Source organism: Lichenostomus cassidix, chromosome Z (genome assembly GCF_008360975.1).
Source record: "Lichenostomus cassidix isolate B80296 chromosome Z, HeHo_3.0, whole genome shotgun sequence".
Lineage (NCBI taxonomy): Eukaryota > Metazoa > Chordata > Aves > Passeriformes > Meliphagidae > Lichenostomus > Lichenostomus cassidix.
The window spans coordinates 315,698-329,636 of record NC_139511.1 but is presented as its reverse complement, the minus strand read 5'-3'; the positions used below and the strand labels follow the sequence as shown (position 1 = coordinate 329,636).

Genomic DNA, 13,939 nt, shown 5'->3' with positions numbered 1-13,939 from the left:
CTTTGTTTAGGAATAAGAGGTCCCAGCCAAATGCTCCGCCTCTGTAAGACTGAGTTGGATTTCTGCTTTCCCACACCTATAAGAATGTGAGATCTGTGTCATGTCCAGGACCTCTTGTGTTCAAAACCCAAGGCTGAGATGGAATTGGTTTTACCAGTCAGTTCACCAGTTTAGTTTTACAAAGGGGTGAAATTTAGACATCTTCATATTTACCCACTTTTGTCCTTAGGCTCGACACGTTAGCAACCCACATACGCAATATGCCCTAAACATCACAAATCCTCAAATTTGCTGACACTGAACATCCTCAAGCAGCACAATTCAGAAGATGATTTTTCTCGGCCGTGGAAAATAACTCATGCCTGCAAAATGGCATTTAACAGCTGTTTTCTTTTTTCTCTCTCTTTTTTGAATTTTTTTTTTGTGTGATACCTCATGTACATTTTAAGGCTACTACACAGCTGGCTGCTTTCTAGTCCTCACCATAGTTTTCAAAAAGCATGAATAATTTAAAAATATGACATGGACAGTATTCCAATTAAATAACAACCTGACAGTATCTTTCAAACTATCACATGCGCCACCAAAGGTATTACCTGCATAATTCCAAAGATGAGTTCCCTATTATTTGAAATTATGTCAGGGGATTACTTTCGGGACAGAGCAAAAAGACCAAGGAGTGTAATTTAAACTCTCAAAGGCAGAATTATAGAGCTTTTGGCAAGGTGGGGAAAGGGCATTTACTGCACTTTGGATGATATTGTAACTAACTGGTAGAACTTAGAAGAGGTGAATAAATTTTTAATCAGAAAAAGCAGAGACAAAAAGAAGAGCACACTAGAGAAGCCACAGCAACGTTTTGCCTCCTTCAGGATCAGAAATAAGTATTGGAATGGGACAAGACTGACTAGACCTCTGTGAAACACACACAGAGCCACAGAGCCCAATGAGAAGTTTTATTACACTTTCCTTTCCCAGGATTGATGATTCATCTTCAAGCCCAAGGATTAAACATAGCAATATGAAAATAAAGACAGCAGTTATCCTGAGACCACACTTTAACAGTAAGACATATTGCCTAAGACAGATCTTGTGACTGCGCTAAAAAGACCAAAAAGTTTAACTTCTCCAATACAGAGCAGATATATGAGATATTAGTACTTTTTCAGTTTCCAAAATAACTTGTGTCAAAATCTATGTGAATTACTCATTATTACTTGTAACCAAAACCCCCAAACAAACAGAAGGAAAGTGAGACGTTTCTGTTAAAGGAAAAAGCCATCCTTACTGTGCTTTTTAGAACTTGTAGTCAAACCAGGATTTGTTCTGTTTCCTTCCAACTTATTTAAAGTTTCTAAAATAATCATAATGTATTTAAAGGAATCTCTCTCAAAAAAAAAAAAAAAGGAGAAAAGAAAGAAGAGTGGGAGAGTCAAAACAAAGAAGAAACAACAAATATAACTTTAAACAATTAACATTTGTGCAATTAGAGATACTATATATGCATAAGAGCAAAGATTTTGCTGTAGATAAACATACAGGTATGAGTTTTGTTACATAAAATTTGTGTGTATAGAAATGAAAGGAACACAGGTAGCATAATTGTTTCTGGAAAGATACAGTGAAACCTTATTTTGAAGATCTACGCTTACACTACAATTTCTGTAAATATTAATGACATTGCTCTAATAACTATGTATTAACTACTGACACTGGTCAATAATTAAAGCTTAGAATTTAAAGTCTGGGGCTGGGTGAAGACAGCCTGATACTGATCCTTTGATGTAATTTTGATTTTCTTCATTTGTGGGGGGTTTTTTTCTGGATGACAATTGTTTGAAGACTCTGATTTTTCATTTGTTCTGTACAGAATTGTGCCTCATGTAGCATTTTGTTTTATTAATAAACTTTGAAATTATAATAACAAATCTAAATATTAGAAAACAAACTGAAATGAACCTACTGGCTGTCTAAATCCCCCATTCAGACTGGAAGAGCATTTCTTATGCTTTTCTGTGTCCTTGAATGAATTGACATTTAACAGTAGTTTTCAGTTTTTCTTTGTGGATGGTAAATATAACATTAAAAAATAAAGTGACCAATTTGATATATTAAACTCCACCTGCACATCCCACCTGCCCAGTTGCTCCCTTTGCATGTTTATGTTCTTAGAGCAACTACAGGAAAGAAGAGCAACACGTGAATGAAATGTTCTTGCATCTGTACATTTCCTGAAGCACTGACAAGAATTTTGGGGCATATTTTCCATTTATGTCTATTTTCTGAGTGAGTGTCCTTCCTCCCTGTAAGACACAAAGTGCAGTGGCAACAAAGGAACATTGACTGAGAAGTGGTCTCAGTCTTACTGATGGAAAAGAGATCAGGTATTCGCCACACTAAAAAGAAAGTCTCAGTGAAGTTACCCCAAATAAATTTTCAGCTTTTCCTACAACGGTAAAATAAAGTAGAACCAGAGAAATTTTCTTTTGTGAAGAATGCTAACGAGCCTGCTTTCTCCTTCAAAGTCCTGCAGATTTTAAGCTTCACAAAACCACTCAGGAGTAGTCAAGCCCTCAAATGTAAAATTCCATGTGCTCCTTCTAATTATTTCAGTTCAGTGGGAAATTATTTTTAAATGTGCATTGCCATAAAAGGAAAAAGTGTTTTGCAGTTTTTGTTCTTTGGAGATTGCAGGGTTATGCCACGAAGAACCAAAATTACATCACTGACATACGTCATAAACATGTCATTTGTGTTTAAAACCATAAAATCATATCACTGACACCTCATTAACATGTCATTTGTATTTTCCAGAATGTTTTTGATGCTGTTTAGCAAAGTAAGTATTTTTCTTCACTAGAAACTCATGGCTGGCCCTACAGAAGTTTAAATTATATATAACTGAGCAACCCAGTCTGGTGGAAGGTGTTGCTGCCCATGGCACGGAGATGGAACAAGAGGATTTTTAAGGTCTTTTCTGACCCAAAGCAGCGGCCGACAGCTCCCTGCTGCCTCCAGATGCTGTGATAGGGACTGACGACCCCCAGCCCCTGGAGGCAGCAGCCTTTGGGGCCCGCTCACCACGTCCTGTAAGAGAAACCACAGCGAAACACAAAAGACCGTGACCTTCAGCCACCACTAAATCACTCCATTTTTAGGGAAATTACAAGAAAAACAGTGCTGTTTCACCTGCACTAAGCTGCTCCTCAAAATGGAAAAAAACCTAGCACAAAAATCCCAAGCGAGCAACCGAAGTTCAGCTTTTAGGCATCATTTTTACCAAAAGGGTGTGTTTTAAATACTTGGGTTCAGTATCTGAAAATCAAAGTCACACATACACATAACACAGATGCACCACGTGAGACATACAAACACACACACCATCAATGCCAACAGAATTGTCCCTCTGCTCTGGCTGCTGACCTGGATTTCCTACAGGGATTTGTTCTCTGTTCTTTTTATGCCAAAACAGAGTTACAATTAAAAACCTGATGAGGAAATCCCCTCAGAACACACCCATTCAGCCTAAAGTACAGAGAAATGATGCCAGCTTTGCCTGTGCCCTGGGGAGCCTGAGTGGACAGCTCAGTTTTGTGCTGGGCTGTCACTGGCTGAAGCCTCTGACCCAGAGTCCAGGGCCGGGAATGCTGCTACCCCTCTCACGGGTGTGTTCTAGGACACCAGAGAAATTTCTGTTCAAAGCAGGCAACTTTTCCCCCTTTAGTTTTCTTTGCCAAGATACCCCATGGGAGTGTGATGCAAGTGGAAATGTCAAACCTTCACATTTACACCTACATATGCCCACACAAGCACATACGTGTGCCTACGCTTACACGCGTGTGTATTTATGTCGCCGTACACACTCACGGGAGCAAGTCCCCGGGTTCTGAGTGGTGGCTGGAGCCACCCTGGCTCCAGTGGGAGGGAGAATCCCCCAAGCTCTGCAGGTAAAGTTTCAAAAGCACAAGACAGAGTTCCAGGCTTGGTGTCTTACCTTTGGTTAGCGTCAAGCCAGGAAGGGAAATGCAGCATGAGGCAGGGACTGCCAGCCCCGGGCTGTAACACCCCCGGCGCCTCACTGCCCCCGCTCCAGCGGGCTAGAGCAAGCTCTGGTGTTTCACCATGCACAGAGAGTTTCAAAAAGAGACCGAAAAGAGCATCTGGCAGCTTCCCCCCACGCTCCCCCCTCACTGTCTGACTGTTGAGGTTTTAAAGGAGTTGATAGAAGAAGATTTGTCCTGAAGATGCCTGGCTGTTCGTGGTGCCTCAGGGGCTCAGAGTTAGGACAGGGACACCACAACCACCCACACAGCACAATGCAAGACAGCAAAAGTGCAGAGAAATCTACTCACTTTGGGCAAAGAGCTGCTTTTTCAACTGTCACTGGCACCTGCTGTCTCTAATAGGCCTCCTCAGGCTCTCTGAGTGCATTCCCCTCATCTGCACTACAAAAGTGCAAAGAAAGGAACACCAACACACATGTCACACCTGAGGCTGTCAGCAAAGGAACATGCAGAACTAATACCAAACTGGTCCCAAAACACACCAAACTGGTGACAGAAACACCTTTGCAGCTGGTTCTATGCACATGGCTCTCAGCAGTGCATGGGAAACATGTTACTCTTGGTGAGCCACATCCACCAACAAAAATCCAGGAACAGACAGAGAGCTTTGATTTTCTTCTTTCCTCACTGCTAGTAATGTCATTGCCTCTCACAGGACATATTCTGGATAGCTGGGAATGTTGCATCTCATGTGAAATCAAAGATGTTAGCAAAAGCTTCAGAGGAAAAGCAGTCACACACCACCACCACGGAGAGGAAGAGGCTGAGCCTGGCAGGTGGGAAACTTTTACCACTGCTAAAAATTGCCACATAAAGAGAAACAGATTAAACCTAAATTCCATAACTACAAAAGCTGTCACGCTGGTAAGAAATGCTGCAGTGAAGTGGAGACCCTCAGCAGAGGAGCTGGAGTGTGCAGCCACACATGGGGTGTGCACCCACATGCACCAGCCTGTCCCCTGCAATCACAATTTTCCCCTGGCAAAGGCTGCTGGAGTAGGGTTATTCCACAGAAGACACACAGCACTTACCAATATGAATTCTAGAAATACCAATCATATACATTAACAGAATATAAAGACTACCACTGCCATCACCCCAGGGCTTGCCAGCCCATGTCACACGTGTGTGTGTGTGTACCAGCACACACACAAATGCTGCAGCAGCCTGAGGAGCTACCTCTGCATTGCCTCCAGATTTAAAGTGAAAGCAGTGACCACACACTCCTGCCTCATGATCAGCATCACTGCAGTGGTGTTGCAGGGCACGGGGTCAGGTTTCTGTCCCCTTTTACCTGACACCTACACCTGGCTGCTCACCTCAAATTTTACTTCTTCCCTTTTTAAACCCCTTCGTCCTTTGTCTCCAGTATATTCTCCACTGTGTTTTTTTAATTGCTTAAACACCTTGAACTTCTCCTTTGAAAGGATTAAATCAGTTTCCCATCAGTGTTCAAAAATTCAATTGCAGTATGAGAGTTTGTTATTGCCTGTAAAAAACCCAAAGAAACAGGGACAAGGAAGAAAGATCAAACTGATAACAGAAGGCAGGGTGGGAAAATCCCCTTATAACTATCAACAGAACAGGAAAAAGAGGCAGAAAAAGTGAAAAAAGTCACACAGAATATATGACCATGTAAGCATGGGCACTCTTGCAGAAAACCTAGTCAGCAATCCCAAGCCAGAGGAAATTTAAATGAGAGCCAGGTCCACAACAGCGACGGAATCTGAACAGATACAAGGGGCTGCTCAGGTTGCAGGTTGTGCTTAGCCTCAATCTCTTTGGATTTGCAAAGGCACTTTATTAGTTTTATTAATTTTTTTCTTAAATAATCAAGAGATTCGAGTGTATCCACATTACACGGTGAAGAAGATTAAGATTTTTTCTTTAATCAAAATATCCATATGCATGTGCTGTATCTTCCAAGGGGTAGGTGGATTCCCACTGCTGATTCCCGCTCCAGGGTGCGTTCTGCTGCAGGAATTCATGCACAAACCACTCTTACCACATTTCCATGACGGCAGGGCTCCAGCTGCCATCAAGTGAGAAGAAAACCCCCCAGATTACAGGAAAATACCCCAAATCACAGTGCTCAGCAGGGTACAGTTCTGGGGGAAACAAGCCCATAAAGGGGTTCAGCAGCACACACACAAGCACACAAGACTTGGACTCGATTCCACACGCAGTGGTGTAACCTGGCAGCACCCTGTCCATCCCTCTAAGGGGGACGCAGCCACAGCCCCACGGCCTGGCTATGCTGTGGGGGAAATAAGAAGAGGAGCTCTGTGCTGGTGTGGGACAGGCACAACCTGGGCAGGACACCAAAGACCACTGACTCCCACCCTGCTCTGGAAGCCCCTCTGTCCGCAGCCTCGCTGCAGGCCATGGATGGCACTCTCTCAACATGCACAGCTGACCAGCCCACACAAACATGGCTCCCAGCACAGGCTGCTTCTAAAAAAACACTGATTTTACAGCAAGACGTCTTTCCTGTGTGCTTTTCCATTAGCTGGCCTGTGGGGCTCCTGGTGCTCACACTGGGCCTCTCTGGAGGAGACGCCTGCTCTAGGCAGTGTCACGGGGGGCTGAGGCCACCCCTTGGGCAGGGACATGTCCACAGCCACCGCGTGTGGCCTCCAGAGCAGCAGCCCGCGACAGCCAGACAAGCCACCACAAAGCAACCGGGGCATAAATCCCTGCTTTTGGGGTTTTGGTGACACTGAAACTGGTATGTGGATCACACCAGGGAGTCCTGCTGCTTTTAAGAAATGCAGCAGACACCTCTAGATAATAATGGCAATACCTCTAGGTATTAATAACAAAAACATTTTGATTGTTAAACACATTTCCACCTAGCAATCTTTCACTTCTGAAAGCAACTTTGAGATGAAATGCAGTGATTCCACAACTTGGGTATCCAATAAGCAGAGGGAAATGTGACCATTTACAGAGTTTTTCTGTGGCCTCGCAAAATAAAAAATTTATGGTAGTTATTTTTGTAGGAAAAAGTAAGTTGCTGCTATAACTCACAAGACTCCAGGACAAAAACATTCTCTATTATGCAAAGGTCACATTCAAAAACAGCTGTCAGGGAAAAGAAGCAAAGCACAACTCATTGTATTTTGTTGTTATTTTACAAATAAGCTTACATTTCACATTTAAAAGTGAATGAAATAAGCTTACATTTCACCATTTAAAAGAAAAATTTAAAATTTCACCATAAGCTTTCACCATTTAAAAATACACTAAGGGATTTGAATAATAGCACAAAGAGAAAAGAAATACAGATGTGGCCAGATTTTTTACTAGTTTCTGCAGTGCAACAAAGAGTTAAGACAAATTTAAATTGTATGTCTAGAACAAGCCATTTTAAATACTGATAGTTCACAAAGGGCATTTGCTTTTTGACAGAGATAAAATCGTAAGTCAAATTTATCAGAGACTGCTATTTCCATTCTGACTCCATAAACTGCAGTTACTGCTGCTAGATAGAAAACTCCTTCCTACATGATTTTTTATGGAAGAGGCAAAATAAAAATGTTTTCAAATTAATTTTCTTTTCCATTTTAGGCATATTTTTATGTTTGCATTCACTAAATGTTCAAGCACACTTCTTTTTTCTCTTTATAATTTTACAAGTGTTCTTTGGATTCAAAAGCAGCCACACACCACAAAATTGCCAAGCCCAGAGTGCGATCATACTCACACCCAGTCTCGGAGGAAGGGGCCAGGCGGGTAAAAGATACAACAGGGAGAAGATAAATTGTTTTTTGTACCCCTTAGCGGCCGGACATCAATGCTGCAGCTCTGAAAGCTGTCTTTCAAAAAAAAAAAAAAAAACCAGATTAGGATTGCAGCTATTCATGGGAGAAGAAATATGTTAAAAGGAAGGTTTTAATGAAGAAATGGATGAAAGACTTCCAACTACAGGAGATTAACGTTCTTATCATATAAACTCTTACTGCAAAGCGGAGAGAAGGGGTGGGAGGAGAGAACACTCCTCCAAAGACCTGGAAACTCTCTGACACTGAAAATGAATTCTCTGCATTAGTGCATAGCACAGATTGTAATGATTCTTTTTGCACACTTTTTATTATAGACTCCTAAACTTGAAAAAAATGAAAGGGTGTAGATTACACCAAAGACCTAGATTTGCCGAATTACCCATTTTTGAAACACCCTGTGAAGAAGGTAGGATCCTTTAAGCACAGCAACCTGCAGCATCATCACCCAGTTTTCTGACACCCACGGCAGGAAGCCCACCACTGGCAGGTGGGAACACCCAGGCACCTGGTCACTGCCTTTTAGCAGGGAAACCAGGAATTTTACAGAAATACAGGCACAAATATGCTGTGGCCTAGTGTGGCACTAGACAAGCAAAATCTGAAACTGAAAAGCACCTAAACCCATAGGGCAGCAGGGCAGAGAGAGGAGGGAAGAGGCCGTTCTGTGTATGGAACATTGGTACTCATGGACCAGCCACAAACCTGCACAATGGCAGCTGAGGACCAAGAGGTAAACCTTGATCTGCCACCAGAAAACAGAGGTCATGTCCCATGGCAAAACATCTCTTTCCATCACAACAGATGCTGGTGACTGGAGCTGGAAGAGTGCATAGGGGAAAGACTTTCTGTGCACTAGAGGCATCAGCACAGCATTATTTGTTTACAGAGAATATTAAAAATAATAAAGCTGTTAGACAAGAGCAGGTTGGGCAAGTGAGGTGTAGGGAAGGGAACAGAATAAGGAGATATGCTCAATTTCTTTCCTTAAGGAGTTGTTTCTGACGCAGTGGAAGCTCAGCTCTCTATTCAGGGACTCAGACATGAAAACAGACTCATCAAATGACTGACACAACTGGCGGCTCTCACGGTCAGAGGACTGTTCATGTTCCAGTTCCCTGTTTCACAGGAAGCAAACTGGACACTAGACACACCACAACACTGTCACGGGAGGTCTGTCCCATGTACAGTTCCAGGGGAGAAGGGAAAGGCAAGGCTTCATGAGTTCTTACATGTTATGACCATCCCTACTGACACCGCACGCTCTAAAATCGTAACTTACAGCGCTGTCACCAAAACACCTACCTTACTCTTTAGAAACCCTGAAAACAGAACTGTGCATGTCTCAAAATATTTTAAGAGAATATCTCTGAGAGGATAATTGGACAATATATGTATTTTTTAAATACTGTTCCTTGAATTGAAAAAAATTATGTTCATGTTTCAGCAGAGTGATTTATAGAATCCCAAAATCCTGGAATGGTTTTGGTTCCAAGGGGCCTTAAAGATCACTTTGTTCCGACCCCCTGCCATGGGCAAGGACACCTTCCATTAGACAAGTTACATATTACAGTCTACATGATGAGAGCTACAAGCTCAATAAACAAATTACGGTTCCTGTACATTGGGAGGATTTATGGCTTCTCTTCCCTACAACTATTTTGATGCTGTTTTGGTTTTTCATTACACACACATACCTACAACACAATTTATTCTAAGCCTATGTCTTTGCATGGGGATCACAGAGTGTATGAGGAAAGGAGCAGCTGAACCAAACTTTTGCATACTGGGGCTACTTGATTTCCAGCAGAATCTGGAGGACTTTTGGAGTAGGTTCTGGCCTACTGTTGGGAATAAAACCAGAGTAGGAGAAGAGCAGGTGTATTTATGACCTCATGTGATTGTCTGATTTCCCACTAAAACATCTCAGAAACTGTTTATATTGCCTACACTCCATGAAACAATTTTAGCTCTGAACAGTGTGACCCATTCATACAGTGCAGGGAAATTCTGCTCCTGTTTTCTGCTCTGTATGTGGCTTGCTTGCTGCCAACATTGATTAATAGATCTATGAACCAGAAATATTGCAACATATGCCACAAAACCATGACATAACTCAGCGAAAACTGCCCCCGGTACCAAACTCCCACGTCAATTTTTAACAGCCCCCTCAGAGAGCACTGGCACACCTGCAAGGCAAATCTGAGAAACTTTTAAAAGATTTATAAGGAGGAAAAAACTACATCAATTCCAAGCATGGTGTGCTTACTGGGGCTTTTTACATGGTGACAGAATGCTTTACAGAAAAGTCTACTAAGCCACAGCCCGTGCTTAGCTATGCAAAAACACACACAAATCCAGCAGAAGGGTATCAAACATTTATGGTCCTGAAATACACGTTTCACCAAAAAAGATCCGAAAGACTATTCCTCAGCTCTTCCCTCTCAAACAGGCAGCAGCAGCATGAGAACAGCAGCACACAAACAGCAGCACTGTTTACAGACACTCCGACAAAAAACTCCACTGATGTCAGCCTGCAGATTAGTGCCACAGAACATCTCCCTTTCATCCACAACTTCCTCACTTACGTGTGCATTAAATGAAATGATGGTACTTTTTTTTTTTTTAACTTTTTTTAAAGTATGGTCTACTTCACTGTATAAATAAACATCTTTTTTTATTTCTTTCTCCAGCCTTTGTCTCCATCATGATTTCCGTCAGCCTGGCAGGGGATGCTGTTTCCAGTAATGACCTTTGTGCTCTAGGAAACCAGTGAGCAAGACAAAATCCTGGCTGATCATCTAGCAGAGTTTTCAGTTGCTGGTGACACAGTGTATATTACACACAATGATTATAACAAACACCTGCCTAAATTCTGTCACACCAACCACCATGTTTATGGACTTTCTTTGCCATAATGTGAAGGAATGCTTTGCTAAACACTGAAATTTAGACTTTAGCTTTAGTGGCTGGGGAGAAACTTCTCTGAATTATTCAGTGCAGAATCCACATAAGAAGAGTCAGACAGCTTCAGATCAACAACCCAAACTGCCAGACTCCTGAGGGGGAAGTCACTTGCTGAATTCAGGCAGAGGAAATGCTCAGGTCTGCCCTCCACCCCTTGACCCCTTCCTGTTACGGTTCATCCCTGTCCTGAGTTGAAATGTCTCTGGTTGGGCACACAGCAACTTATATGCTCTCAGGAATACAAAATACATGGCAAAGTTGAAAAGGTGACAGTACAAATCATTCTGACATTACTTCTAAATTTCTACCAGAAAAAATGCTGTCTTTCCTTCCATATGTCATGCTGCTAAAATAAAGGTATTAAAATGGTACAAATAATAGCCATTTCATTTACCACAACTTTGCATCCATTCCCATGCACTCCTCTTTGGTTTCCATTTATCTTTCTTTTCAAGTACTGACATCAGTGTCATTGCAGACAAATTGTTGCCCCCATACAAGAACAAACAAGCCAAAAAAAAGCACTAACCTTTGCTGACAGGAGTGACACAGCCCTCAAGGTTCAACATGATGTCTCCATCTCCGTCATCAGCACCAGCTCCCAAAAGCATCCAGCTCTCGACGTTATCACTGTCAAAGATCAAGCTCTCCTCCTCAGAGCTGCTGTCTATTACGAACACATCCTGGATGGCATGATGTCCAGCAGAACAGACTGGAATAGGCCTGCCACTAGTGTTTTTTCTCTGCCTTGGCGTGCCCACACCTGATTCAGAGGGACACAGGGCATTGCATCCAGCAGCTTTGGTGTGATTTGGTGTGGAAGATACCAGGTGGATGCGTCTTTTACCTTGAGCTGAAGAGCTTCTTGACCTCTTTGCCTTGCTTTTGTAGATGCTGTCTTCATCCGGTGTATCAGACAGAACGATGATCTCAGGCTCATCTGACAGCTGAGTATCGCCATCAGTGAATTCAGTGAATTTCTCATCTTCATCCTGTTTCTCAGTTAGACCTGAACTATGATCCATGATTTCTGCAACATCAGCTTCTTCATCCATTTCCAGTGTGCTACTTTCTCCAAGATTCTGGGAATAGTGGATCTGGCTATAGAGTTGAAACTCTACCTCACTATCCACACTCTGCTCACTGGATGACTCCTCGGGATAAAGTTCATCTTCATACACTTCAGTACTCTCAGGATCATCATACCCGGTAAACATTCTGGGAAGTGAAGAGTCTGTGTCTACAAAAACATCAAACCATTATATCAGAATGGTAATATGTCCAAAACAAGCCTTCAAATAATACCTTTGGTCTTCCTGAAATTGCTCAGATGAGTCATAGAGCTCTGCACACAGATCATGAAACCAAACTATCTGTGTTTAACAGCTATCTGGGCTCAAATCTGGAACAGCAAAAGCTACTTAAGGATGCATTTGCATTAACCATAACTACAACTTCAGCTGAACTACTTTGGCTTCTGAAAGTGGCATCTAATGAGTTTGCCACTCCCACCCGAGGGAGGTCATCTGGACACTTATGGGGCCACACCCGGAGTGCTGAGTACACCTTGGACTCTCCGGTATTGGAGCAAGTACAGCAAAGGGCCACTAAAACCACTGAGGGATTGGAGCATCTATTGTAGAAGGTCAGGCTGGAGCTGAGACTCAGACTCCACCAGAAGGGAAAGCTCACAGGGATTCCTCCAAGCTCACAAACACCTGGTGCAGGGCGAGTAAACAAGACAGAACCAGACTCACTGGAGTAGAGACCAGCAACAACATGAAAGGGAACTTTCACACATGACACAAAATAACAACATACAGGGAATTTAAATTAAATGTAACTCTGTTGCCAAGAAAGGCTCCAGAGTCTCCATCCCCAAGGATTTTCAAAGCCCAGCTAGACACAGCCTTGAGCAAGTAGCTCCAAGTCACTCTGCTTTAGTCACGGCAGAAAGTGCTAGAGGCTCCTTCACAATTCAGCTATCCTGTGATACCAGCCCAAGGGTGAGTGTCTTCAGACCTCATAACCTGCTCCCTGGCAAGACAGGTAATACAAGGACATTCTGAAGTCACCCTGCCTCCTTGAGAGACTACCTTACTTCATGACCATTACCATGATACATGGAACATAAGAAATGGAACACTTCCTCTAAAAGTCTGTATTTCTGTGTTACAGTTATCCTCATGGAAATCATCAAGCTTTTTTTAGACATAAAAACTGCCAGATGGAGCTCAGCTTCTTGGCTGTGGAAGAAAGTTGCATGGTACTGTTTAAATCTACTTAGTCACATATACATACAAAAATTCAGATTTGTGAGTTTTGTACAGAGGTAATTTTTGTGATGATGGTATTTAAAGAACCCAAAGGCTCCTGTTATGAAGGCTCTCTTGCCTCACACAGGTTCCTGGGTAAAAATTACACCTAATACGCTAAATATGTGAAAGAATGAGGTGGTAATAGACACAACAAACCTACTTTACAACACTACCTAGCTTTGGATGCTGTAGAAAGGAAAAAAAAGCAAAACAATGGCACCTGAATGGTTGTAGTTAGAAAAGCATCTGACAGACCAGATGAAACCTCCAAACTTCAACATTTCTCTCAATTTCACATGGGGCCCCTGTTTTAAACAGATCACAGCCTGTTCTAATTCACACAGTGAGAACAAAGCTCAAATCAAGCACATTCACAGTATCAACTCGTGGTTAAGAGGTGTGAGAAGAGACCTTCAGTAATGTAAGAAATGAACAAATCCTCCTGAAGATGCTGCGTTTTTAGTGCTACTCCAAAAGCCAACTGAATCCAAGCACTCCTTCCTTCTCTTCTGTTATCTAGTGGATAATGTCACACACAGTAAGGGGTGACCACTGCTGAAAACCTGCAGCTGAACAACACTGATACCTCTCAGGAGCCCAGAGAGCTGACTCACAGACACTTTACAATGCAGGTAACAGCACAAACAGGCAGCAAGCATAACACTCACTTTGATCTATCCTCCTCAGAAGGTCAAACAACAGCTCCTCTTCCTTTCAGGTTCACACGTGACTAGGATAATGAAGGGCTTTTCCTCTTGCTCAGCATGTACACCAGGCCACTGGGAAACGAGAAACATCCAACATCAGC

General features: G+C 42.5%; 1 protein-coding gene across 1 annotated transcript in view; it reads right to left on the bottom strand.

The window, feature by feature from the left end:
• ZCCHC7 (zinc finger CCHC-type containing 7) overlaps positions 1 to 13,939 on the bottom strand; it is an 88,692-nt gene that overhangs the window by 71,568 nt on the left and 3,185 nt on the right. Inside the window, exons 3-4 of the mRNA XM_085043593.1 lie at positions 13,800 to 13,910; positions 11,343 to 12,053 (exon numbers count right to left, since the gene is read on the bottom strand). Of these exons, the coding sequence (XP_084899719.1) occupies positions 11,343 to 12,030 (688 nt within the window). The 5' untranslated portion in view covers positions 12,031 to 12,053; positions 13,800 to 13,910. The remainder of the gene's footprint in view (positions 1 to 11,342; positions 12,054 to 13,799; positions 13,911 to 13,939) is intronic.